Source organism: Stigmatopora argus, chromosome 4 (assembly GCF_051989625.1).
Source record: "Stigmatopora argus isolate UIUO_Sarg chromosome 4, RoL_Sarg_1.0, whole genome shotgun sequence".
Classification (NCBI taxonomy): domain Eukaryota; kingdom Metazoa; phylum Chordata; class Actinopteri; order Syngnathiformes; family Syngnathidae; genus Stigmatopora; species Stigmatopora argus.
The window spans coordinates 20,821,061-20,842,816 of record NC_135390.1 but is presented as its reverse complement, the minus strand read 5'-3'; the positions used below and the strand labels follow the sequence as shown (position 1 = coordinate 20,842,816).

Here is a 21,756-nt window from a genome sequence, read left to right as displayed (position 1 = left end):
TCGAGGTAAAGTTTCCCATTGAAATGAATGGGAAACAAATTAATTCGTTCCAACTCTCTGAAAAAAACACCAGAAACAGGATATTGGATTGAAAAAAAAAGTTTTATTTCTTATAATTCGCCATATATTGACAAAGTAATAAATAACGAGTGGTTTAATAGAAATAAAGTGTTTAATCTAACTAAAATTGGCCGGATTTCGCCGAGGGGAGAGGGGCTTCGGTTTTTTTTTTCCTCCACACAACGCCCTCGTAAACAGAACAAACACTCCACCCTCACGTTCGCTATCGATGGGCTGTTTGCTGTCGTACTATTCCCTTCAAAATATTCCGAAAATGATGCACACAAATGTCCTCACAATCGGAGAACGCACGACCACTTGCCAACGAGCAGCAAGCAGTCTTATCAGCGATCGCCCCGCTGCTCATCTTCTTCTTCTTCTTCTTCTTCTTCTTCTTTTTCACCTCAGGCGCCTGAGGATTACCCTCAGCAGCGCTAGGGCTGCCACTGGAACACGGATAAATTCATCCAGGGAGTTGCCCAAGCCGCGATGGTAGCGTTCGGTCATTAAGGCCGGACAGCGGAGCCATAAGTGTTCAGACGACTCTGTTTCCTCGTCGCACAGGCGGCAGCGATCCGAGTCGGATTTCTCATGGGAGCTACAGGGGCGCTGGCTAGCGGCTCCTTTTAGCTTGTAGCATCTGTGTTCGCGTCCCATCGAACGGCGCCTATGATAGAGTTGCTACCGGGGATACTTTTGCGAGCACGAGTATACTTCATTACCCAGAAAGCCCTCTTTTCACCGCGCATGCGCGTTGTGCGTTTCCTGGTCTGAATAGCTCATCCGGTGCTCGTAAATATTGTTATACACGAAAGATATGCCAAAAAAAATGCCATGGCAACCTGGCTTGGTCGCATCACGAAACTTTGACCGCATCACGGGCGAATTATTCGATCGAAATTTCCCCCGTAAGACGAGCATTCCGTATGACGAACGGTCGTATGACGAGGTACCACTGTACTCGTCAATGTATATGCTTTGTTTTTTGATTATTTCAAATTGTGTACGCCATATAACAACTTTCTTACGGGACTTTTTTTAAGTACGTTTTTTTTGTACAAATGATCTTGTGAGGACATTTGTGTGCATCATTTGAGGAATATTTTGAAGGTAAGACAAAAGCAAACAACCCTCGATAGATTGCATCTGAAAGTCAGGGTGGAGGCGGGGCCAATAGAGCCAACCCGGGAGAAGAAAGCTATCAAAATGTCAAACAAAATTAGAATTAAGTTTTGTGTAAAGTTAGATTACATTTACTTTTGAGTGGGTCTGTATCGTAATCCAAGTTCATTTAAATTTGTTTATGTTATGTTACAAGCGCGTTGCCGTGCAAAAAGTTTTTGACCGCTTAATAAGGGGAATTCCAATCATTAATAAGGGGTGCAATTGGCCGAGGTTGACAGGTATAAAATGATAACTCTCGAGTTATAAAACTGGGTGCATTAGCCGTAGACACTGTTGGAAACAATCTTACCAGCAAAAGTCTCTGTGCAGGGATTGATACCTGCTAGCCTCTTGGAGGTTCCAAAGTCAGAGATCTTTAAAACGCCGCTGTAGGTGTTTATCAGAACGTTGTCGCCCTGCGGGGAAAATACATTTATATGCATGGGTGTCAACGACAAAGGGATGAAATGGATTTAAAAGTTATCGCCTTAATATCTCTGTGAACAATCTGATTGTTGTGGAGGTATCGCAGCCCCTCGAGGATCTGCTTGGTGTAAAAGACGATGGTGGGCTCGTTGTCTTTCAGAGGACCCCACTTGGAACGCAGTAGAGATGACAGGCTTCCTGCCAGGAAGGAAATGCCCAAAACATCCATCTTGCGAGCTATGAGACCAAACTGAAACGTACCGTATTTTCACACCTATAGGGCGCACTTAAAAGTCTAGCATAACATACGCTAGCGGTTAGCATAGCATACGCTAGTGGCTAGCATAACATACACTAGCAGCTAGCATAACAGATATGCTAGCGGATAGCATAACATAGGTACGCAAGCGGCTGGCATTACATAGGTACTCTAGCAGCTAGCATAACATAGGTACTCTAACGGACAGCATAACATACGCTAGCGGCTAGCATAACATAGGTATGCTAGCGGCTAGCATAACATAGGTACTCTAACGGATAGCATAACATATGCTAGCTGCTAGCATAACATATGCTAGCTGCTAGCACAACATATGCTAGCTGCTAGCATAACATATGCTAGCGGGTAGCATAAGATAGGTACTCTAGCGGCTAGCATAAGATAGGTACTCTAGCGGCTAGCATAACAAAGGTAATCTAGCGGATAGCATAACATACGTTAGCGGCTAGCATAACATAGGTATGCTAGTGGCTAGCATAACATAGGTATGCTAGCGGCTAGCCTAACATACGGTCGCCTAGTGTTATGCTAGCACCTTATCGGACGAGGCGTCCAATGTATTGACAAAAAGCAGAAAATATAACCCGCAAATGAAACTGCGCCCTATCACACAGTGCGTTTTATAGATGTGAAAATACGGTATTTGAGATTTATTTATCAACGCTGCTTGGTCTACAAACCTCCTGGGACTTCTTCCATGAAGATCTTGATGAAAGAGTCCTCGCTGAGGGAGCCCAGATACTGGACGATGTTTCGGTGCTTCAGTCGCTTGTGCAGGCAGATTTCCTCGTGAAGCGGCTGGGAATAACTGTCCACAGAGTCTTTGTTAGTGGGTGTCAAGTGGAAGGTTAGGGTTAGGGTCAATTCCCTCGCAAACAATCCACTCACGTGCTGTCCTTTTCTGGAATCTCCTTGATGGCGATGCGCACTTGGTTGCTAACGTCCCTGCCGGCATACACCACCCCATACGTGCCTTTCCCGAGGACCACTTTGTCGCCGTTTTCATTGGTCTCGTACACGTACTGGGAAGGAAAATGCGATATTCTGGATGGCCATTTAAGATTTAATTGTCTCTTTATGGTTATAGAACTATACTTTCATTTGTAAAAGTTACATTCAAGTGTGAATTAAAGTGGTGTCATCAGGTTATGAACTTTTTGTTTAGCAACTTGGGCATGTAATCACTCTCTCAAGACGGTTCTATGTCACTTGCGGTTAGCTTATCTTTATTTTTGCACTTGTGACAACTATTAACAGTAATTCTATTATGATTTTCTACAGGCTTCCTCATTGGAGGCTAACCAAAGTTGAGAAAAACTGTTCCACCCAATTGAGTATGAAGACAAATTTAATTTCACAACAATTTGGGAAGGACAGAAGTGTGGGTGGGAACAAACCTCAAGAATTCCCTCACTGAGATGATTCACATCCTGGGTGGTGTCTTCTGCCTTGTGGAGCAGAGAATTTACCAGATCACAGAAACTGAGGAAACAACAAGACAAGGGAAATATTATGTTATGTCACGGCAAAAGAACTCAAAGTGGATAATTCCACCTGACTACGGGGAGGTCATGATCCGTACGGGGGTCGAACCCACGACATTGGCGTTATTAGCACCACACTCTGGCCAACTGAGCTAACCAGCCATGCACTAACTGATCTCAAAACTGTGCAATTAGCGCTCAAATGCCACATGTCAGCTAGCTAAACAGTTATGTTACGGCAAAAGAAGTAGTGGTAGGTAATTACACCTGACTGCGGAGAGGTCATGGCCCGTACGGGGGTCGAACCCGTGACCTTGGCGTTATTAGCACCACGCTCTGGCCAACTGAGCTAACCGGCCATGCACAAATCCATCTCAAAACTGTGCAATTAGCGCTCAAATGCCACATGTCAGCTAGCTAAACAGTTAATTTACGGCAAAAGAAGTAGTAGTAGGTAATTACACCTGACTACAGAGAGGACATGGCCCGTACGGGGGTCGAACCCGTGACCTTGGCGTTATTAGCACCACGCTTTGGCCAACTGAGCTAACCGGCCATGCACAAAATCATCTCAAAACCATCTCAAAACTGTGCAATTAGCGCTCAAATGCCACGTGTCAGTTAGCTAAACAGTTATGTTACGGCAAAAGCAGTAGCAGTAGGTAATTACACCTGACTACTTAGAGGTCAAGGCCCGTACAGGGGTCGAACCCACGACTTTAGCGTTATTAGCACCACGCTCTGGCCAACTGAGCTAACCGGCCATGCACAAAAGCATCTCAAAACTGTGCAATTAGCGCTCAAATGCCACATGTCAGCTAGCTAAACAGTTATGTTACGGCAAAAGAAGTAGTAGTTAATTACACCTAACTGCGGAGAGGTCATGGCCCGTACGGGGGTCGAACCCGTGACCTTGGCGTTATTAGCACCACGCTCTGGCTAACTGAGCTAACCGGCCAGGCACAAGCTTATCTCAAAACTGTGCAATTAGCGCTCAAATGCCACATGTCAGCTAGCTAAACAGTTATGTTACGGCAAAAGAAGCAGTGGTAGGTAAGTACACCTGACTACAGAGAGGACTTGGCCCGTACAGGGGCCAAACCCTCGACCATGGCGTTATTAGCACCACGCTCTGGCCAACTGAGATAACCGGCCATGCACAAATCCATCTCAAAACTGTGCAATTAGCGCTCAAATGCCACATGTCAGCTAGCTAAACAGTTAATTTACGGCAAAAGAAGTAGTAGTCGGTAATTACACCTGACTACAGAGAGGTCATGGCACGTACGGGGGTCGAACCCGTGACCTTGGCATTATTAGCACGACGCTCTGGCCAACTGAGCTAACCGGCCATGCACAAAACCACCTCAAAACTGTGCAATTAGCGCTCAAATGCCACATGTCAGATAGCTAAACAGTTATGTTACGGCAAAAGAAGTAGTAGTAGGTAATTACACATGACTGCGGAGAGGTCATGGCCCGTACGGGGGTCGAACCCGTGACCTTGGCGTTATTAGCACCACACTCTGGCCAACTGAGCTAACCGGCCATGTGCAAAACCATCTCAAAACTGTGCAATTAGCGCTCAAATGCCACATGTCAGCTAGCTAAACAGTTATGTTACGGCAAAACAAGTAGTAGTAGGTAATTACACCTGACTGCGGAGAGGTCATGGCCCGTACGGGGGTCGAACCCGTGACCTTGGCGTTATTAGCACCACACTCTGGCCAACTGAGCTAACCGGCCATGTACAAAACCATCTCAAAACTGTGCAATTAGCACTCAAATGCCACATGTCAGCTAGCTAAACAGTTATGTTACGGCAAAAGAATTAGTAGTAGGTAATTACACCTGACTACAGAGAGGTCATGGCCCATACGGGGGTCGAACCCGTGACCTTGGCGTTATTAGCACCACGCTCTGGCCAACTGAGCTAACCGGCCATGCACAAAATTATCTCAAAACTGTGCAATTAGCGCTCAAATGCCACATGTCAGCTAGCTAAACAGTTAATTTAGGGCAAAAGAAGTAGTAGTAGGTAATCACACCTGACTGCGGAGAGGTCATGGCCTGTACTGGGGTCGAACGCGCGACCTTGGCGTTTTTAGCACCACGCTCTGGCCAACTGAGCTAACCGGCCATGCACCAATTCATCTCAAAACTGTGCAATTAGCGCTCAAATGCCACATGTCAGCTAGCTAAACAGTTATGTTACGGCAAAAGAAGTAGTAGTAGGTAATTACACCTGACTGCGGAGAGGTCATGGCCCGTACGGGGGTCGAACCCGTGACCTTGGCATTATTAGCACCACGCTCTGGCCAACTGAGCTAACCGGCCATGCACAAAACAACCTCAAAACTGTGCAATTAGCGCTCAAAAGCCACATGTCAGCTAGCTAAACAGTTATGTTACGGCAAAAGAATGAGTAGTAGGTAATTACACGTGACTGCGGAGAGGTCATGGCCCGTACGGGGGTCGAACCCGTGACCTTGGTGTTATTAGCACCACGCTCTGGCCAACTGAGCTAACCGGCCATGTACAAGACCATCTCAAAACTGTGCAACTAGCGCTCAAATGCCACATGTCAGCTAGCTAAACAGTTATGTTACGGCAAAAGAAGTAGTAGTAGGTAATTACACCTGACTGCGGAGAGGTCATGGCCCGTACGGGGGTCGAACCCATGACCTTGGCATTATTAGCACCACGCTCTGGCCAACTGAGCTAACCGGCCATGTACAAAACCATCTCAAAACTGTGCAATTAGCGCTCAAATGCCACATGTCAGCTAGCTAAACAGTTATGTTACGGCAAAAGAAGTAGTAGTAGGTAATTACACCTGACTGCGGAGAGGTCATGGCCCGTACGGGGGTCGAACCCGTGACCTTGGCGTTATTAGCACCACGCTCTGGCCAACTGAGCTAACCGGCCATGCACAAAATTATCTCAAAACTGTGCAATTAGCGCTCAAATGCCACATGTCAGCTAGCTAAACCGTTAATTTAGGGCAAAAGCAGTAGTAGTAGGTAATCACACCTGACTGCGGAGAGAGCATGGCCCGTACAGGGGTCGAACCCGCGACCTTGGCATTATTAGCACCACGCTCTGGCCAACTGAGCTAACCGGCCATGCACCAATTCATCTCAAAACTGTGCAACTAGCGCTCAAATGCCACATGTCAGCTAGCTAGACAGTTATGCTACGGCAAAAGAAGTAGTAGTAGGTAATTACACCTGACTACAGATAGGTCATGGCCCGTACGGGGGTCGAACCCGTGACCTTGGCGTTATTAGCACCACGCTCTGGCCAACTGAGCTAACCGGCCATGCACAAAATTATCTCAAAACTGTGCAACTAGCGCTCAAATGCCACATGTCAGCTAGCTAAACAGTTAATTTAGGGCAAAAGAAGCAGTAGTAGGTGATTACACCTGACTGCGGAGAGGTCATGGCCCGCACGGGGGTCGAACTCGTGACCTTGGCGTTATTAGCACCACGCTCTGGCCAACTGAGCTAACCGGCCATGCACAAAACCACCTCAAAACTGTGCAATTAGCGCTCAAAAGCCACTTGTCAGCTAGCTAAACAGTTATGTTACGGCAAAAGAAGCAGTAGTAGGTAATTACACCTGACTGCGGAGAGGTCATGGCCTGTACGGGGGTCAAACCCGTGACCTTGGCGTTATTAGCACCACGCTCTGGCCAACTGAGCTAACCGGCCATGTACAAGACCATCTCAAAACTGTGCAACTAGCGCTCAAATGCCACATGTCAGCTAGCTAAACAGTTATGTTACGGCAAAAGAAGTAGTAGTAGGTAAGTACACCTGACTACAGAAAGGACATGGCCCGTACGGGGGTCGAACCCGCGACCTTGGCGTTATTAGCACCACGCTCTGGCCAACTGAGCTAACCGGCCATGCACAAAACCACCTCAAAACTGTGCAATTAGCGCTCAAATGCCACATGTCAGCTAGCTAAACAGTTATGTTACGGCAAAAGAAGTAGTAGTAGGTAATTACACCTGACTGCGGAGAGGTCATGGCCCGTACAGGGGTCGAACCCGTGACCTTGGCGTTATTAGCACCACGCTCTGGCCAACTGAGCTAACCGGCCATGTACAAAACCACCTCAAAACTGTGCAATTAGCGCTCAAATGCCACATGTCAGCTAGCTAAACAGTTATGTTACGGCAAAAGAAGTAGGTAAGTACACCTGACTACAGAGAGGACATGGCCCGTACGGGGGTCGAACCCGCGACCTTGGCGTTATTAGCACCACGCTCTGGCCAACTGAGCTAACCGGCCATGCACAAAACCACCTCAAAACTGTGCAATTAGCGCTCAAATGCCACATGTCAGCTAGCTAAACAGTTAATTTACGGCCAAAGAAGTAGTAGTGGGTAATTACACCTGACTGCGGAGAGGTCATGGCCCGCACGGGGGTCGAACCCGTGACCTTGGCGTTATTAGCACCACGCTCTGGCCAACTGAGCTAACCGGCCATGCACAAAACCACCTCAAAACTGTGCAATTAGCGCTCAAAAGCCACTTGTCAGCTAGCTAAACAGTTATGTTACGGCAAAAGAAGCAGTAGTAGGTAATTACACCTGACTGCGGAGAGGTCATGGCCCGTACGGGGGTCGAACCCGTGACCTTGGCGTTATTAGCACCACGCTCTGGCCAACTGAGCTAACCGGCCATGTACAAGACCATCTCAAAACTGTGCAACTAGCGCTCAAATGCCACATGTCAGCTAGCTAAACAGTTATGTTACGGCAAAAGAAGTGGTAGTAGGTAATTACACCTGACCACAGAGAGGTCATGGCCCGTACGGGGGTCGAACCCGTGACCTTGGCGTTATTAGCACCACGCTCTGGCCAACTGAGCTAACCGGCCATGTACAAGACCATCTCAAAACTGTGCAACTAGCGCTCAAATGCCACATGTCAGCTAGCTAAACAGTTATGTTACGGCAAAAGAAGTAGTAGTAGGTAATTACACCTGACCACAGAGAGGTCATGGCCCGTACGGGGGTCGAACCCGTGACCTTGGCGTTATTAGCACCACGCTCTGGCCAACTGAGCTAACCGGCCATGCACAAAACAACCTCAAAACTGTGCAATTAGCGCTCAAATGCCACATGTCAGCTAGCTAAACAGTTATGTTACGGCAAAAGAAGTAGTAGTAGGTAATTACACCTGACTGCGGAAAGGTCATGGCCCGTACGGGGGTCGAACCCGTGACCTTGGCGTTATTAGCACCACGCTCTGGCCAACTGAGCTAACCGGCCATGTACAAAACCACCTCAAAACTGTGCAATTAGCGCTCAAATGCCACATGTCAGCTAGCTAAACAGTTATGTTACGGCAAAAGAAGTAGTAGTAGGTAATTACACCTGACTGCGGAGAGGTCATGGCCCGTACGGGGGTCGAACCCGTGACCTTGGCGTTATTAGCACCACGCTCTGGCCAACTGAGCTAACCAGCCATGTACAAAACCATCTCAAAACTGTGCAATTAGCGCTCAAATGCCACATGTCAGCTAGCTAAACAGTTATGTTACGGCAAAAGAAGTAGTAGTAGGTAATTACACCTGACTGCGGAGAGGTCATGGCCCGTACGGGGGTCGAACCCGTGACCTTGGCGTTATTAGCACCACGCTCTGGCCAACTGAGCTAACCGGCCATGGACATATTCATCTCAAAACTGTGAAATTAGCGCTCAAATGCCACATGTCAGCTAGCTAAACAGTTATATTACGGCAATAGAAGTAGTAGTAGGTAAGTACACCTGACTACAGAGAGGTCATGGCCCGTACGGGGGTCGAACCCGCGACCTTGGTGTTATTAGCACCACGCTCTGGCCAACTGAGCTAACCGGCCAATGACCATTTATCTCAAAACTGTGCAATTAGCGCTCAAATGCCACATGTCAGCTAGCTAAACAGTTATGTTACAGGAAAAAGGTAGTGGTTGGTAATTTCACCTGCCTACGGAGAGGTTATGGCCCGTACGGGGGTCGAACCCGTGACCTTGGCGTTATTAGCACCACGCTCTGGCCAACTGAGCTAACTGGCCACATGGATCCACACGCATATGTAGTGCCCACTTAATCATGAATTAATAATTAATATTCATATCCACGTACCCTTTGCAGTGCAGCTCCGAGGGGAAGCACAGCTGGAAGTCATCTGAGTTGTAGTGCACGTACAGGAAACAGCTTCGCTCATCAATCTTTGAAGCGCTGAATGTAAATCATATGTACCACTTTACATTTGTATGTTATTTTAATCGCTTAATTAGGGGAATCGCAATCATTAATAAGGGGAACAATTAGGTTGACAGATATGTCACTCATTTTCCTAGAAGTTACACCATGTCTAAGATTTTTTATCTACTCTGTTTTCAGCAATCAGCAAGTTTTCCTCTATTTGGCACATTCTTGGAAGGTAGATATATATCAGAAAAGGTATTTGAAAGGTGTCAGCACACGCCGTAGCATACCTCACTCCCCGAATTGCGGCGGCCGGGAAAGTCCACTGATGCAAGCCTTTCTGTTGAGACAAACCGGGAAAGAAACAAATATTACATTAACAGAACAAATATGACAGTGTTGGAAGTACAAATAGTCACACACTCCCACACAAAAGCGGCGGCCTCAAATATTTTTTTCAACTCTTGGTAGGATTAACTGAACGTAAAAGGAATACTAAATGAAAGCTCAAGGCGATCCAAGGCTGCGTTTTCAATGAGATGGATTATGGATGTTTAATGGGAATGAGACAACCCGCATACCTTGAAGGGCGTGATGTGTTTCAACTGGACCGTGCAACTCCCATCCCCCTCGCTTACAGACACGATAGCAGGCTGAAGAACTTTACTTGGTTCTAGAATGAGCACCTGAAAAACAAGTTTAACCAAAAATTAAAAATTAAAAAATCCTTAATAGGGTAAATAACTGTTTTTGGTCAGGACTTTAATTTAGACACAGTTCTTCCTAATCAATATTGCGGGTGACAAGGAGAGAAAGGACCATGACCCGCTAAAGACTTCAGTCCAGAAGAAACAGGATGACATTGATACTCTAAAGCGGCCGTCTCAAACCGGTCCTCAAAGGGCCGCAGGGGGTGCAGGTTTTCATTCAAACTGAACAAGTGGACATCTTTTGCAAGTGTAATCAGTTGTTTGCAGCCAGGTGCTATTTATTTTAGAAGACCCATAGTTGGTTAAATTGTCGACACTGGATCGGTTGAAACATAGACCAGGACCCACTGTGGACTTTGCAGAATCGGTTTGAGACCTCTGTTTTAGACGGACAAAATTGCGATTGTGTGTGTGCGTGTGTCTAGTATGTGTCATCATTTATCTTCAATCTACACAAGGGACTAAAGATGGAATTTAACCCTCAGATACCATCTTACATATTTACATATTTACAGTAATCCCTCGATTATCACGGTTAATGTAGACCAGACATGGTCGTGATTAACAAAAAAACGCGAAGTAGGGTCACCTCTATTTAAAAATAAATAAATAAATTGTAAAAAAATATTTTTTTTTAAATAAACATATATATATATATATATATATATATTAATCTATTTAAAAAAATAATGTATTTATTTATTTTTAAATCAATATATCTTAAATTAATTTATTTTAAAAAATCTATATATTTATTTATTTTTAAATAGGGGTGACTACTTCGCGGTTTTTCCTTTATGGTGGCCATGTTGGCCATGAAAAAAATATATATTTATTTAAAAATATATATATATATTTTTTGGGGTGCTAGTAGCAAGTGGAGTGGCTTCCGTTCCAGAGTTTCAGCGTGGATTTTCACATTTTTATGAACTTACAAAATAAAAATGTAATAAAAAAAATCCCCAGAAAAAAAATCTGCGATGTAGTGATCCCGTGATATTCGAGGGATTACTGTATGCTCATTAACATGAATATGAACTATGTTCATTAATATGTGCTGTCCCTTATTAAATAAATCAAACTCAAACTCAACCACCCATGTGTGTAAGGCTAGGGCGTCATCTTACCTCGCAGCGCTCTGTGTCGACGCTAGGCTTGCAGTACTGTAAAAGCAATTCCATCCAGAAGTTCAGTGTGTCCTGTTTGGGAGACTGCACCTCGGGAAGCTTCACAAACTGCTTGTATAGAACGTACGTCTCCATCACGGACGCAACGTACCTGGAAAAAGGACAAGTCGACGTTGGAATTTGACAAGGCGTGCCGTATTTATCCGTATTCCTCACCAAAGAGGAGCTTTGAGTTTGTAGAGTTTTTCAGAAGCCTCAATAACCTTCTTGTGCCCGTCGAGCAAAATGTTAGCGCCCAAATAGAAACCCACATCCCAGTAGTCCTTCATCTTCTCCAGCGAGCCCTTTCGGCCCAACAGACTGCTTAAGGTCACACCTGGGAAAGAAATTCAGAGTTAGAAATGACTTCAAAGTACAAAAAAACGACCAAGTGTAAAACTCTAGTACCTTTTTTGCGTAGCTCGATTGACGTATCAAACTCGTGTCCGGCCGCCATGAGGAGAACCACGTTGTTGATCCCCGAGTGAAGTGTGTGCTCCGTCTCAAAGGCTTTTCCATACCTTAAAAAACAGAAGAAATTTGAATGTGTACTGGCTAAATGACAAAAAAGGTCTGTACCAGTAGGAGGCTTGATCTCGACTGTGGTGGTCCGTAAAGCCAGAGCTCATGAACATGTCTTTGTAGATGCGACCACAAAGGCAAAAGACGTCTGATACCACTTTGTCTCCAGATTCCACAATCGGGAGAATCTCCTCAAGAGCCTTGGCACGATCACCTGGTTGGTTTCTCCTTTTGCCACACACAAAGTCAATTGGGATGAGGAGAGAATATAACGTGGCAGTGTAAGAAGGGACGTGATATTTGTTTAAATTTAAAAAATTAAAAAAGACGGTAAAAAACATGACTGAAGCGTTAAGCTAATACATCAGACATACCTATTAAGTGCAAATATGTAGTGAAATTTGATATTTTGGTGTCTTGCCACAAGACACATGGGGAGGTTGTTCAGCATCTCCACCAGTTTGATCATTGAATCGTAGGCCTGTGAAAAAGAGAGGATGGAGTCGCCTTGTTCTGGAAGCATTTACAGTACAGTACAAACAAAAGAACCTGAGGTATGAAATTTTAGTGGACTGAAGAGAGGTCATGGCCCATACAGGGGTTGAACCCACAACCTTGGCATTATTAGCACCATGCTTTGACCTACTGAGCTAACCGGCCATGTGCCTGTACACCTCAAAACTGTGAAAGTAGCTAGCTAATGCAACACGTCAGCTAGCTAAAAAGTTATGTTACGGCAAAAGGAAGTTGTAGTAAGCATTTTCAACTAACTTCGGGGAAATCATGACCCGTACGGGGGTCAAAACCATGACCTAGGCGTTATTAGCACCACGCTCTGACCAACTGAGCAAACCGGCCACATTTAGGTACACCTCAAAACTGTGCAAGTAGCCTGAAAATGCAACACGTCAGCTAGCTAGACAGTTATGTTACGGCAAAGAAACTGTAGTAGGCTTTTTGTGTGATGCCCACTAATGAAACACATCAGCTAGCTAAACAGTTATGTTACGGCAAAAGAAGTCACAGTAGGTAATTTTACCTGACTACGAAGAGGTCATGGCCCGTACGGGGGTCGAACCCGCGACCTTGGCGTTATTAGCACCACGCTCTGACCAACTGAGCTAACCGGCCATATTTCAATATGGCCCAGATTTTTGTGTGATGCCCGCAAATGCAACAGGTCAGCCAGCTAAACGGATATGGTACGGAAAAAGAATGTGAAGTAGGACATTTCAACAGCCTGCGGTAAAGTCATGGCCCGTACGGGGGAGGAACCTGTAACCTTGGCGTTATCAGCACCGTGCTCTGACCAACTGAGCTAACTGTCCATATCATATAAAACTCTGCACACAGCCCACAAATGGGATATGGAACCAAAAACAAACATATTCCATAATTTCAAGCTCTCTTTTGAAGCATTTGACCTTTTACCTGAATGTCTCTGTATGAGAGAAGCAGGTTCATGACGATGTCAGGCGTGAGCAGTTCCACGCTGTCCAGACGCTTCTGGATCCGGCTCAACTCCTCGCTCAAGGCTTGCCCGCTAAACCGCTCCCGCGCCATGCGAATCTCATGGCGGACAGATTCTCGGAAGTACTCGCTGTGGGAAAATAGAGAGCAGTTTTCTACCTTTTTGAACCCAAAGCACCCCACATTTTCTCACACATTTCTTGTTCTCTGTTTATTAGCGTTCCTCGAACTCTCATGCGGATTTGGCTGACCTGGACTGCACGTCCACGCTGTTGAGAAAAAGCGTGAGTCTCTCCGTTAATGGCATCAAGAGGGAGTCCAACTGGAAAGCAGGCTGTAAAAGTTCTTGGATTCCCGTCATGACGGCGCCGTCGCAGGCGAACACCTTGCCCTGAGGGGTCACCACATACGGGAGAAATGTGTAGCTTCCACACTGCTCCTAAAAAGCAAAAATAAATAAAAAATTGGACCACCAAGATTTATAACTCATGAGAATGAAGTCAAACATTTCAATGGAGTCCGAAAAAGATGATGGTATGAGAATTAACATATAATTCGGTTTGACCACAACAGATTTTTGAGTTTTTTTCTCTTTAGTTTCAAAAAGAAAATTATTTAAATTTAAAAAAAAAATATATATATATATATATTTTTTTTTAAACTTTTACAGCCGAATCTGATCCTCTGATACTCTTAAGTTTAAAAAAATATATATACTGGTAAAACATAACGCAATTGGATACAATTACTAAAATGTGCCTAAATGATAGTTTCCGGCTAAAGCAAATACAGTAATAACTCAATTATCGCGGTTAAAGGGGGCAGCGAAAAGTGAGTATTCGCAAAGTAGGGCCTAAATATAAATGCATAAATAAATAAAATTTAAAAAAATATTCAATGCTGAGTCCTAGAAGAGAGAATGTTCTGAGTTTCAGCGTGGATTTTCACATTTTTATGAACTTTAAAAAAATAAATGTTGACCGCCTACAATGGCAGCCAAAGAGTTACCACTTAAAAAATAATTTAAAAAAAAAACTACATTTTAAAAACCCGATCATCTGAAAAAGACGCGATGGGGACATCACTATTTAACACGTTACCTTCACGGCCTGCAGGTCTGTGTCCACTTTATAGCAGTAGAGGACAATGTTGTTGGTCATGCTAAAACTTTCCCGCAACCCCAAGTGATAGAAGAGGGACGGCTGGCAGAAAGAGTCGCTCATCTCCACCACAGCCACGTCTGCAAAAATGGGAATTTTATTTTGAAAAGCAGAACAAGCCCAGTTTTTCCAAAGTAAGCTGTAGAAATCTATATACAGTCGTACCTCTACTTACGAAATGAATTGGTTCCGGGACGTTTTTCGTAACTTGAAATTTTCGTAAGTAGAGGTGTACTTTATATGTAAATTCTGTAATTTTTTCCACAAACAAAACTTCGGAAATGTACGGCTCTAAGATGCTAATGTGCTCGATTTTTTAAATTTGGGCCCCAAGTTTTTCAAAAAATCTATTTTTATAACCGGGAGTCGCATTTTTTTAGATTAGATTAGATAACTTTATTCATCATGTTATATTATAACCATAACATAGTATAAATATATTATATTCTAAATATATTATAACGGTGGAGTAGTGGTAAAATATCTCACTCTAGAGTCGTGTATCTGAATCCTATCAGGTTCCAAGAAAATGGCGTTCCAACAACACTACTTTTTACACAGAATAAAGTGTACTGTAGCTTTGTTTGTATATATGCTAACAAATAAACAATATTTATACTTATTTTCACTTACATGTATTCTGGGCCCCGTATAAAACCATTTTTTTTGCGTAAGTATTCGTGTATGTCCAGAAAGTATAGAGTTAATTATTTGACGGTTGTGACGTTTTTTTTATTCATGCTAGGCTAGCTGGTTGAACACTAAATTGCAAAACCTTAGCTATGATTGGTTGTCCTTTGCTTCCTTGTGCCTTGCGATTGGCTGGCCACTAATTCAGAGCTTGGATAGGCTCCAGAAAATAAGAATAAATGTTATCCATTTGTTGCCAAAGACGCCATTGACGAAATTCATTGGAATGGTATGACATTAAAAAAGTACACGAGTTCAGTTGGAGTCCGCCTTTTTTCCAGCGAAAACATATTTGCAGTTCGAATTGTAATCTCCCCCCGCCCCTCCCCAAAAAACAAACAAACAAACAAAGAAGCTCACCTGCGTTGTAAAAACTATCCAGGACGTCCGGGGTCGCCATGGAGATCCTCTCAAACGGGATGCTTTTAAACGAGGCTCGCGAGTCGACACACGCCTCCTTCAGGCACGCCAGGGAGGACAAGCGACGTTCCGCCGGCTCGGCCGCCTCGTCCTCGCCGTCGTTGGCGATGTAGGCCACCGTCACCGGGCGTCCGCGACTCCTCGGCGAGAGGACGCCGTTCTTGGCGGCGTTGCTCCGGGCGCTGGGCTCCATGGCCAGCGGGTCACGCCACAAACTTCCCGCCGAAGACGGCAGCCGGCCGGGCTCCCGCCGGAGGCTCATTCGCCTCCGTTCCGTCGTGTACATTAGCGGTGTTCTTCCTCCTCGGCTGTGTCCTCATGGACACTTCGAACTTACTTCCACGCTACTTTTTTGCTTCGAGCTCCCCGGGTGGGCGGACACCCGTACGGCTCGGGTTCGGTCAATTCGGGAAACGTTCGCGTAACTCCGCCCAAGTTATGTGACGTCATACATGCTGAAACCGGATGCTTTTAGCTTCTAATGGACTTTTGCGCTGTTTGTTTCAATAAAGTTCTATTGACTCGTAAAAAAACACTCCCCCTTTTCTTTGGTTTATTTGTTTTATAGTGTTGGTAAATTTCGCAATACTATATAAGTGCCCATGATTATGTAATGAGTTTGGGAGTGTTTTTTTGGCTTGTGAACAGGTTAACTCTCATTTGGATAAACAGGTTTATAGAAGAATTTTTAAAACACTATTAATTTGTTCTTGAGTAGCCCAGAGGAAGAGTGGTTACAGCAACAGCCTTGTAATTTCCTTCCTGAGTGGAGTTTGCATGTGAACTCTAGGGCTTGCGTGGGTTTTACTTTGGGTAGTCCAGTTTCCCATACAGGGTTCTAACCCATGAGCTTGGCCTTATTAGCACCACGCTCTGACCATTTGAGCTAACTGGTCACTCATTTACACCTCAAAACTGTTTACATAGCCCACAAATGCAACGTGTCAGCTAGCAAAGCGGTCTTGGCACGGCAAAACAACCTGAAGTAGTCAATTTCAAAAACCGGCAATGAGGTCATGGCCCGTACGGGGGTCGAACCCGCGACCTTGGCGTTATTAGCACCACGCTCTGACCAACTGAGCTAACCGGCCACATACAGATCTACGTAAAATCTGTGCAAGTAGCCCGCAAATGCAACACGTTAGCTAGCTAAACAGTTATGTTACAGCATAAAATAAAGCAAAGCTTAAATGGAAACAAAAACAACATTAAACCAATGACTGGGAAACCACAGGTCAAAAAATAATAATAATAAATGCTAGAGGCGGTCTAATATTTAACAGTCTTTATTTACAGTAGAAAAATGTAAATTTACACGACTGCACTGAGCCCGACGACGGCAGAAAATAAAATTCCGTGCGCGGCTCTATTTGTACATCAACGAGCGCACGATTGGTGAGGTCAGTGTTCTGTTTCTGAAAGAAAAGTATGACGTAAAAAAAGGGGGACGTCACTCGTCCGGGACCTCGTCTTGGACCTCGTTTGAGACCTCGTCTTGGACCTCGTCCGGGACCTCGTCCAGGACATCGTCGTCGTCGTCTTCGGGTCTTTCCTTGGCGTCCACCTCGCTGGTGTCGGAGAACTCGTGCAGCAGGACGTACTCGCGGCTGCTGAAGCCGAACTTGAGCACGTCCTTTTCCTTCAGCTCGTAGTAGCGTTGCGCCTCGATACGCTGGTTGTTCAGGTACGTGCCGTTGCCCGACGCCAGGTCGATGATGTACGGCCTCACGCGTCGGCCCGTGGTGCCGTCCGCACGGGTGAACTCCACCACTCTGAAAAAAAATAGAAAATTAGACGCTTGTAAGGCCACATAAAGGAAAAAAAATGCTTACAAAAAATCAGTTAGGCGATTTATAACGATATTACATTGCACGACTGTCATATCGATTCACAATCTGTCTGAATCCATCAAAACATTTGTGTTTTGGGTGGAAATAAACAACAGGTGGCTACAGTTCCACCCGTTTTTTATACTCACAAGGGTCACGGGGGGTGCTGGAGCCGATCCCAGCTGACTTTGGACAACACCCTGAATCGTTGGCCAGCCAATCACAGGGCACAAAAAAAAGCAAAAAAGGACCACCATTCACGCTCACCCTCATAGCTAGGAGCAATTTAGTGTTCAACCTGCTAGCTTAGCCTAGCATGCATGTTATTGGGAATGTGTGAGGAAATGGGAGTACCCGGAGAAAAGCCACAAGCCCAGGGAGAACATGCAAACTCCACACATGATGACCAGGGTCGAACCCAGAACTGTGAGAACGACATGTTAACCACTCGACCGCGGGAAATAGACACCCCCATAAAAAAAATAAAATTAAAATAGACAAATGTGAGGGGCCCGGTGGTTTGAGTGGTTAGCGCGTCGGCCTCACAGTGGGGGGCCTGGGTTGAAATCCACCTATGTGGAGTTTGCATGTTCTCCCCGGGCCTGCGTGGGTTTTCTCCGGGTACTCCCATTTCCTCACACATTCCAATAACATGCATGCTAGACTGATTGGACACTCTAAATTGCCCCTAGGTATGAGTTTTTGCATGAATGGTTGTCCATCTCCTCGTGCCCTACGATTGGCTGGCGAACAATTCAGGGTATCCCCCTACATCTGGGCCGAAGTCAGCTGGGATAGACCCCAGCACCCCCGGTAAAGCGGTTCAGAAAATGAATGAATGAATAAATAAATGTTCCTTCCATTTTATTTTTTTAGAGCAGACTCACCTGTACTGGAATACCGCATGCTGTTTGGAGCACGAGGGGTGATCGATGGGAATGTCGGCGATTTTGCGCTGCCTTCCCAACAAATAGGCACTCTGTCGGTGAACGTACATGACGGGAAGCTGCTCGTCGTTCTTAAAGGGGTAGAGGCGCCACCGCCGCTTGGGAACGCGCGCCTCCGGAGGCTCGTTGTACTTGATCACCACCCCGCGGAAGGTGTTGGTGTCTTCGGTGAGCGCCCCCGACAGGCCGAAGTTGGGCTTCTCCTTTTCGCCCCCCTCCTCCGGGCTGTCGTCGTTGTCGCCGGCGCCGCCGCCGGCCTCGGGGCGACCAAAGTCAGACTCCTGGTTCTCTTCGCGCCGCTGGCGGTTTTCCCGCCGCTGCTCGTCGTGCCGCCGTCGCTCGGCCTGCTGGGAGGAGGCGGCGGCGGCGTCCCGTTCGCGGCGCCTGTCGCCGTTGCGCTCTCGCTCCCGAGGACGGTCCGATTCCCACCTGCTGCGTTTATCGTCCGGCGGGTCGCTTCTTCTTCTGTGGTCATCTCCGGCGGAACGATGATCGTCACGCTCCTGTTAAAGTCGGTCCGAGATTGCAAAAATCGGAATGAGTGTCGGCCATTCTACCACTAGATGGCAGCAGGGAGAACAGTGTTTCTGATTTTTACATTAGACTTCAGTTTCAAATACTAGATTTTCTCGCTTATAAAAAAATTTAAATTATTAAAGGTATTCTTTACTGTAATAATTCAAGTGTTACCATTTTTCTCGCATATAAGCCGCCTCCGCGTATAAGCCGCACCCTTGAAATTGGCTTAAAATCATTGAATTTGACAATTTCTCGCGTATAAGCCGCCCCCGATTTACAGTTTTCACCTTCATATTCATGGTTTTAATAGGGAGTACAAATGTGTTACTTTGAAGGGAAAATCTTAAGGAAAATCATCGCACGCGGTATTTCTGAGACACTTTTTGAATCGATTGCTGGATTGCACAATCCTAAAGGGTGTTGCCTGCATGTAGAAAATTTCAAAAGGGAAGTCATGTGAGCAGTACAACCAGGAACTGGTGTCCATAGCGGTCTGGTTTGTCATCCCTTGGTAAGATGGCGGCGCCTTGAGCGAGCAATGGCAGGAACAAGTACGTTTTTTTCACGTTTTATGCAAAATATGTTTTTGTGTACCCTGTCAAGGCTTTCTCCAGATTAAACAAGACACAACACAGCTGCTTCTGACAATCCCTGAACTTCCACATATATTTCCTTACAGCACATGTATCAAAGTGGCGGTCCGGGGGCCAAATCTGGCATGCCGCATCATTTTGTGTGGCCCGGGAAAGTAAATCATGAGTGCAGACTTTCTCTTTTAAGATTAAATTAAAATGAAGAGTATAGATGTATATTAAATTTCCTGATTTTCCCCTTTTTAAATCAATAATTGTCATTTTTTAATCCATTTTTTGTGTTTTTAGTTCAATAAGCATTTTGTAAAATCAAAAAAATATATAAAAAGCTAAAATAGACATTGTTTTAGCCCCTTTTAAATCAATAATTGTAATTATTTAATCCATTGTTTCTGTTTTTAGTTCAAGAATCATTTTGTAAAATCTAATATATATATATATATATATAAAAGCTAAAATAAACATTGTTTTAGCCCCTTTTAAATCAATAATTGCAATTTTGTAACAATTTTTTCTGTGTTTTTAGTTCAAAAATCATTTGATAAAATCTACAAATACATAAAAAAGCTAAAATAAACATTATTTTAGATCTATAAAAAAACTGAATATTCAGGGCTTTTAATCCAGTTCTTTTAATCCATTTATTTAAAAAAAATCTAAATATTATATCTAAAATGGTCCGGCCCACGTGAAATCAAGTTGACGTTAGAGCGGCCCGCGAACCAACCCGAGTCTGACACCCTTGCCTTACAGCTTTAAGATTTTTTTTCAATGATCTTAAGTCCTATTTATTTTTGGAGGAAGAAAATGACAAAAAAATACCCGCTTTAACTTGACATCGGCACTGCGGTATGGGCTTCTCCTTCGAGGGGATCTGCTGGTACGCCTGGTCGGGGAGGCGGTCTCTTTCCTGCCTGCCGATCGGTCCCTTGACCTGACAGGCGATCTAGCATTAAAAATAGAAGTTCAAAAAAAGCCTTTTAGTAACCAATCAAATATTTTTGCTTGTGACTCTGAGTCGCCTGCTTTGGAGATTCTGCTTTAGCACACTGAATTTAAAGAAAGCTGTCGGAAGATTATAAAATGTATAATTATTACTCAAGATTATAAAAAGCAGGAAAAAAATTTTTTTAGTTGTGTAGCACCAAATTGTGGTTGCAAATAAATTGCGTAAGTCATGTATTTTACATAGTTATCTAGCGAATAAACTTAATCACTCAATGCAATAAAATTTACTTTTCGTTTGTTTCAATAGTATCAAAATAGTTTTTTTATATTAATACATTATGATCATTTTGTTATCTTAACACATTCACTGCCATAGCAAAAGATTTTTGTTTTAAAAACGATTTTTATACCCGTTTACGATCTTCTAAAAAACATTTTTCAAAAAAGCGATTTTTTAAAACCCGATTACGATCTCGTAACAAACCTTTTTCTAAAAAAAACGATTTTTTTGCCCGATTACGATCCTCTAAAAAAGACGCGATTGGGCCTGATTTTTTTTTTATCGTGGACATCCCTACTTAAAACACAAAAACGTGGCGAAATTTGTCTGTTCACAACTTCCAAGTTTAACCACAAAAATCGACGCATTTTCATTCAAACGGATGCATTAAGCGCACAATTGTAAACATAAAAATAGGATTAAAATGAGCAATCGGACCTGCTGGCTCGTCTCCTCGGCGGACTTCTGTTGTCACTCGGCGAGCGGCGTGTTTTGTGCGGCCTTGCGGGACTTAACTTCTCTTGTTTTATCTTGACTTTGACTTCCGGCGAGTCCCGTCGTTTGTGTCGTTTTTCTTTGGCCATTTTTGTCCTTCCAATGACAAATAGTTGGTTGAGTTGAAAAGCAGTTTTGTTTAGGCGTACATGTTTCAAAACAAACCAACGTCTGCGTTAGCTAACAAAATTATGTCGTCTTAGATTTCCGCTTCCGGTAAGACACAGTCATTTAGAAACACAGACTGTGTTATTGGTTCCGAACTATTTATTTAAAACGGCATTTTCCCCATGCATATGTAAAAAAAATATTTTAACCCACAATAACTACTCGGGTACTTTTGGAAATTACGGTGTGCAAGATTTAAAAAATAAAATAAACAGGT

At 44.4% G+C, this 21,756-nt stretch overlaps 2 protein-coding genes and 28 non-coding genes across 30 annotated transcripts in view; all 30 read right to left on the bottom strand.

Moving 5' to 3' along the window:
• Window positions 1–16,186, bottom strand: part of LOC144073436 (mitogen-activated protein kinase kinase kinase 5) — a 30,557-nt gene extending 14,371 nt beyond the window's left edge. Inside the window, exons 1-17 of the mRNA XM_077599252.1 lie at window positions 15,701–16,186; window positions 14,591–14,730; window positions 13,742–13,929; window positions 13,452–13,620; window positions 12,395–12,501; window positions 12,078–12,248; window positions 11,907–12,019; window positions 11,676–11,835; window positions 11,460–11,610; window positions 10,204–10,308; window positions 9,913–9,962; window positions 9,557–9,652; window positions 3,328–3,412; window positions 2,819–2,952; window positions 2,611–2,738; window positions 1,712–1,848; window positions 1,535–1,640 (exon numbers count right to left, since the gene is read on the bottom strand). Coding sequence (XP_077455378.1) covers window positions 1,535–1,640; window positions 1,712–1,848; window positions 2,611–2,738; window positions 2,819–2,952; window positions 3,328–3,412; window positions 9,557–9,652; window positions 9,913–9,962; window positions 10,204–10,308; window positions 11,460–11,610; window positions 11,676–11,835; window positions 11,907–12,019; window positions 12,078–12,248; window positions 12,395–12,501; window positions 13,452–13,620; window positions 13,742–13,929; window positions 14,591–14,730; window positions 15,701–16,046 — 2,386 coding nt within the window. The 5' untranslated portion in view covers window positions 16,047–16,186. The remainder of the gene's footprint in view (window positions 1–1,534; window positions 1,641–1,711; window positions 1,849–2,610; window positions 2,739–2,818; window positions 2,953–3,327; window positions 3,413–9,556; window positions 9,653–9,912; window positions 9,963–10,203; window positions 10,309–11,459; window positions 11,611–11,675; window positions 11,836–11,906; window positions 12,020–12,077; window positions 12,249–12,394; window positions 12,502–13,451; window positions 13,621–13,741; window positions 13,930–14,590; window positions 14,731–15,700) is intronic.
• trnai-aau (transfer RNA isoleucine (anticodon AAU)) lies at window positions 3,700–3,773 on the bottom strand. The gene has a single exon. It is a non-coding gene; the product is annotated as a tRNA-Ile (tRNA).
• trnai-aau (transfer RNA isoleucine (anticodon AAU)) lies at window positions 3,897–3,970 on the bottom strand. Its single transcript has one exon. It is a non-coding gene; the product is annotated as a tRNA-Ile (tRNA).
• On the bottom strand, window positions 4,299–4,372 carry trnai-aau (transfer RNA isoleucine (anticodon AAU)). The gene has a single exon. It is a non-coding gene; the product is annotated as a tRNA-Ile (tRNA).
• Window positions 4,890–4,963, bottom strand: trnai-aau (transfer RNA isoleucine (anticodon AAU)). The gene has a single exon. It is a non-coding gene; the product is annotated as a tRNA-Ile (tRNA).
• On the bottom strand, window positions 5,087–5,160 carry trnai-aau (transfer RNA isoleucine (anticodon AAU)). Its single transcript has one exon. It is a non-coding gene; the product is annotated as a tRNA-Ile (tRNA).
• On the bottom strand, window positions 5,284–5,357 carry trnai-aau (transfer RNA isoleucine (anticodon AAU)). Its single transcript has one exon. It is a non-coding gene; the product is annotated as a tRNA-Ile (tRNA).
• Window positions 5,678–5,751, bottom strand: trnai-aau (transfer RNA isoleucine (anticodon AAU)). The gene has a single exon. It is a non-coding gene; the product is annotated as a tRNA-Ile (tRNA).
• Window positions 5,875–5,948, bottom strand: trnai-aau (transfer RNA isoleucine (anticodon AAU)). The gene has a single exon. It is a non-coding gene; the product is annotated as a tRNA-Ile (tRNA).
• Window positions 6,072–6,145, bottom strand: trnai-aau (transfer RNA isoleucine (anticodon AAU)). Its single transcript has one exon. It is a non-coding gene; the product is annotated as a tRNA-Ile (tRNA).
• On the bottom strand, window positions 6,269–6,342 carry trnai-aau (transfer RNA isoleucine (anticodon AAU)). The gene has a single exon. It is a non-coding gene; the product is annotated as a tRNA-Ile (tRNA).
• On the bottom strand, window positions 6,466–6,539 carry trnai-aau (transfer RNA isoleucine (anticodon AAU)). Its single transcript has one exon. It is a non-coding gene; the product is annotated as a tRNA-Ile (tRNA).
• trnai-aau (transfer RNA isoleucine (anticodon AAU)) lies at window positions 6,663–6,736 on the bottom strand. The gene has a single exon. It is a non-coding gene; the product is annotated as a tRNA-Ile (tRNA).
• Window positions 6,860–6,933, bottom strand: trnai-aau (transfer RNA isoleucine (anticodon AAU)). Its single transcript has one exon. It is a non-coding gene; the product is annotated as a tRNA-Ile (tRNA).
• trnai-aau (transfer RNA isoleucine (anticodon AAU)) lies at window positions 7,057–7,130 on the bottom strand. The gene has a single exon. It is a non-coding gene; the product is annotated as a tRNA-Ile (tRNA).
• trnai-aau (transfer RNA isoleucine (anticodon AAU)) lies at window positions 7,254–7,327 on the bottom strand. The gene has a single exon. It is a non-coding gene; the product is annotated as a tRNA-Ile (tRNA).
• trnai-aau (transfer RNA isoleucine (anticodon AAU)) lies at window positions 7,451–7,524 on the bottom strand. The gene has a single exon. It is a non-coding gene; the product is annotated as a tRNA-Ile (tRNA).
• Window positions 7,642–7,715, bottom strand: trnai-aau (transfer RNA isoleucine (anticodon AAU)). Its single transcript has one exon. It is a non-coding gene; the product is annotated as a tRNA-Ile (tRNA).
• On the bottom strand, window positions 7,839–7,912 carry trnai-aau (transfer RNA isoleucine (anticodon AAU)). The gene has a single exon. It is a non-coding gene; the product is annotated as a tRNA-Ile (tRNA).
• On the bottom strand, window positions 8,036–8,109 carry trnai-aau (transfer RNA isoleucine (anticodon AAU)). The gene has a single exon. It is a non-coding gene; the product is annotated as a tRNA-Ile (tRNA).
• Window positions 8,233–8,306, bottom strand: trnai-aau (transfer RNA isoleucine (anticodon AAU)). Its single transcript has one exon. It is a non-coding gene; the product is annotated as a tRNA-Ile (tRNA).
• trnai-aau (transfer RNA isoleucine (anticodon AAU)) lies at window positions 8,430–8,503 on the bottom strand. Its single transcript has one exon. It is a non-coding gene; the product is annotated as a tRNA-Ile (tRNA).
• On the bottom strand, window positions 8,627–8,700 carry trnai-aau (transfer RNA isoleucine (anticodon AAU)). The gene has a single exon. It is a non-coding gene; the product is annotated as a tRNA-Ile (tRNA).
• Window positions 8,824–8,897, bottom strand: trnai-aau (transfer RNA isoleucine (anticodon AAU)). The gene has a single exon. It is a non-coding gene; the product is annotated as a tRNA-Ile (tRNA).
• Window positions 9,021–9,094, bottom strand: trnai-aau (transfer RNA isoleucine (anticodon AAU)). The gene has a single exon. It is a non-coding gene; the product is annotated as a tRNA-Ile (tRNA).
• Window positions 9,218–9,291, bottom strand: trnai-aau (transfer RNA isoleucine (anticodon AAU)). Its single transcript has one exon. It is a non-coding gene; the product is annotated as a tRNA-Ile (tRNA).
• Window positions 9,413–9,486, bottom strand: trnai-aau (transfer RNA isoleucine (anticodon AAU)). The gene has a single exon. It is a non-coding gene; the product is annotated as a tRNA-Ile (tRNA).
• On the bottom strand, window positions 13,078–13,151 carry trnai-aau (transfer RNA isoleucine (anticodon AAU)). The gene has a single exon. It is a non-coding gene; the product is annotated as a tRNA-Ile (tRNA).
• Window positions 16,187–16,777: 591 nt separating the features above from the next.
• On the bottom strand, window positions 16,778–16,851 carry trnai-aau (transfer RNA isoleucine (anticodon AAU)). The gene has a single exon. It is a non-coding gene; the product is annotated as a tRNA-Ile (tRNA).
• A 179-nt stretch (window positions 16,852–17,030) lies between these two features.
• On the bottom strand, window positions 17,031–21,604 carry snip1 (Smad nuclear interacting protein). The gene is made up of 4 exons (XM_077599667.1): window positions 21,315–21,604; window positions 20,471–20,594; window positions 18,477–19,039; window positions 17,031–17,532 (listed from the first exon to the last, which is right to left on the bottom strand). Exons 1-4 carry the CDS (start codon window positions 21,458–21,460, stop codon window positions 17,211–17,213), a joined length of 1,155 nt encoding a protein of 384 aa, XP_077455793.1. The 5' UTR covers window positions 21,461–21,604; the 3' UTR covers window positions 17,031–17,210.
• Window positions 21,605–21,756: the final 152 nt, after the last annotated feature.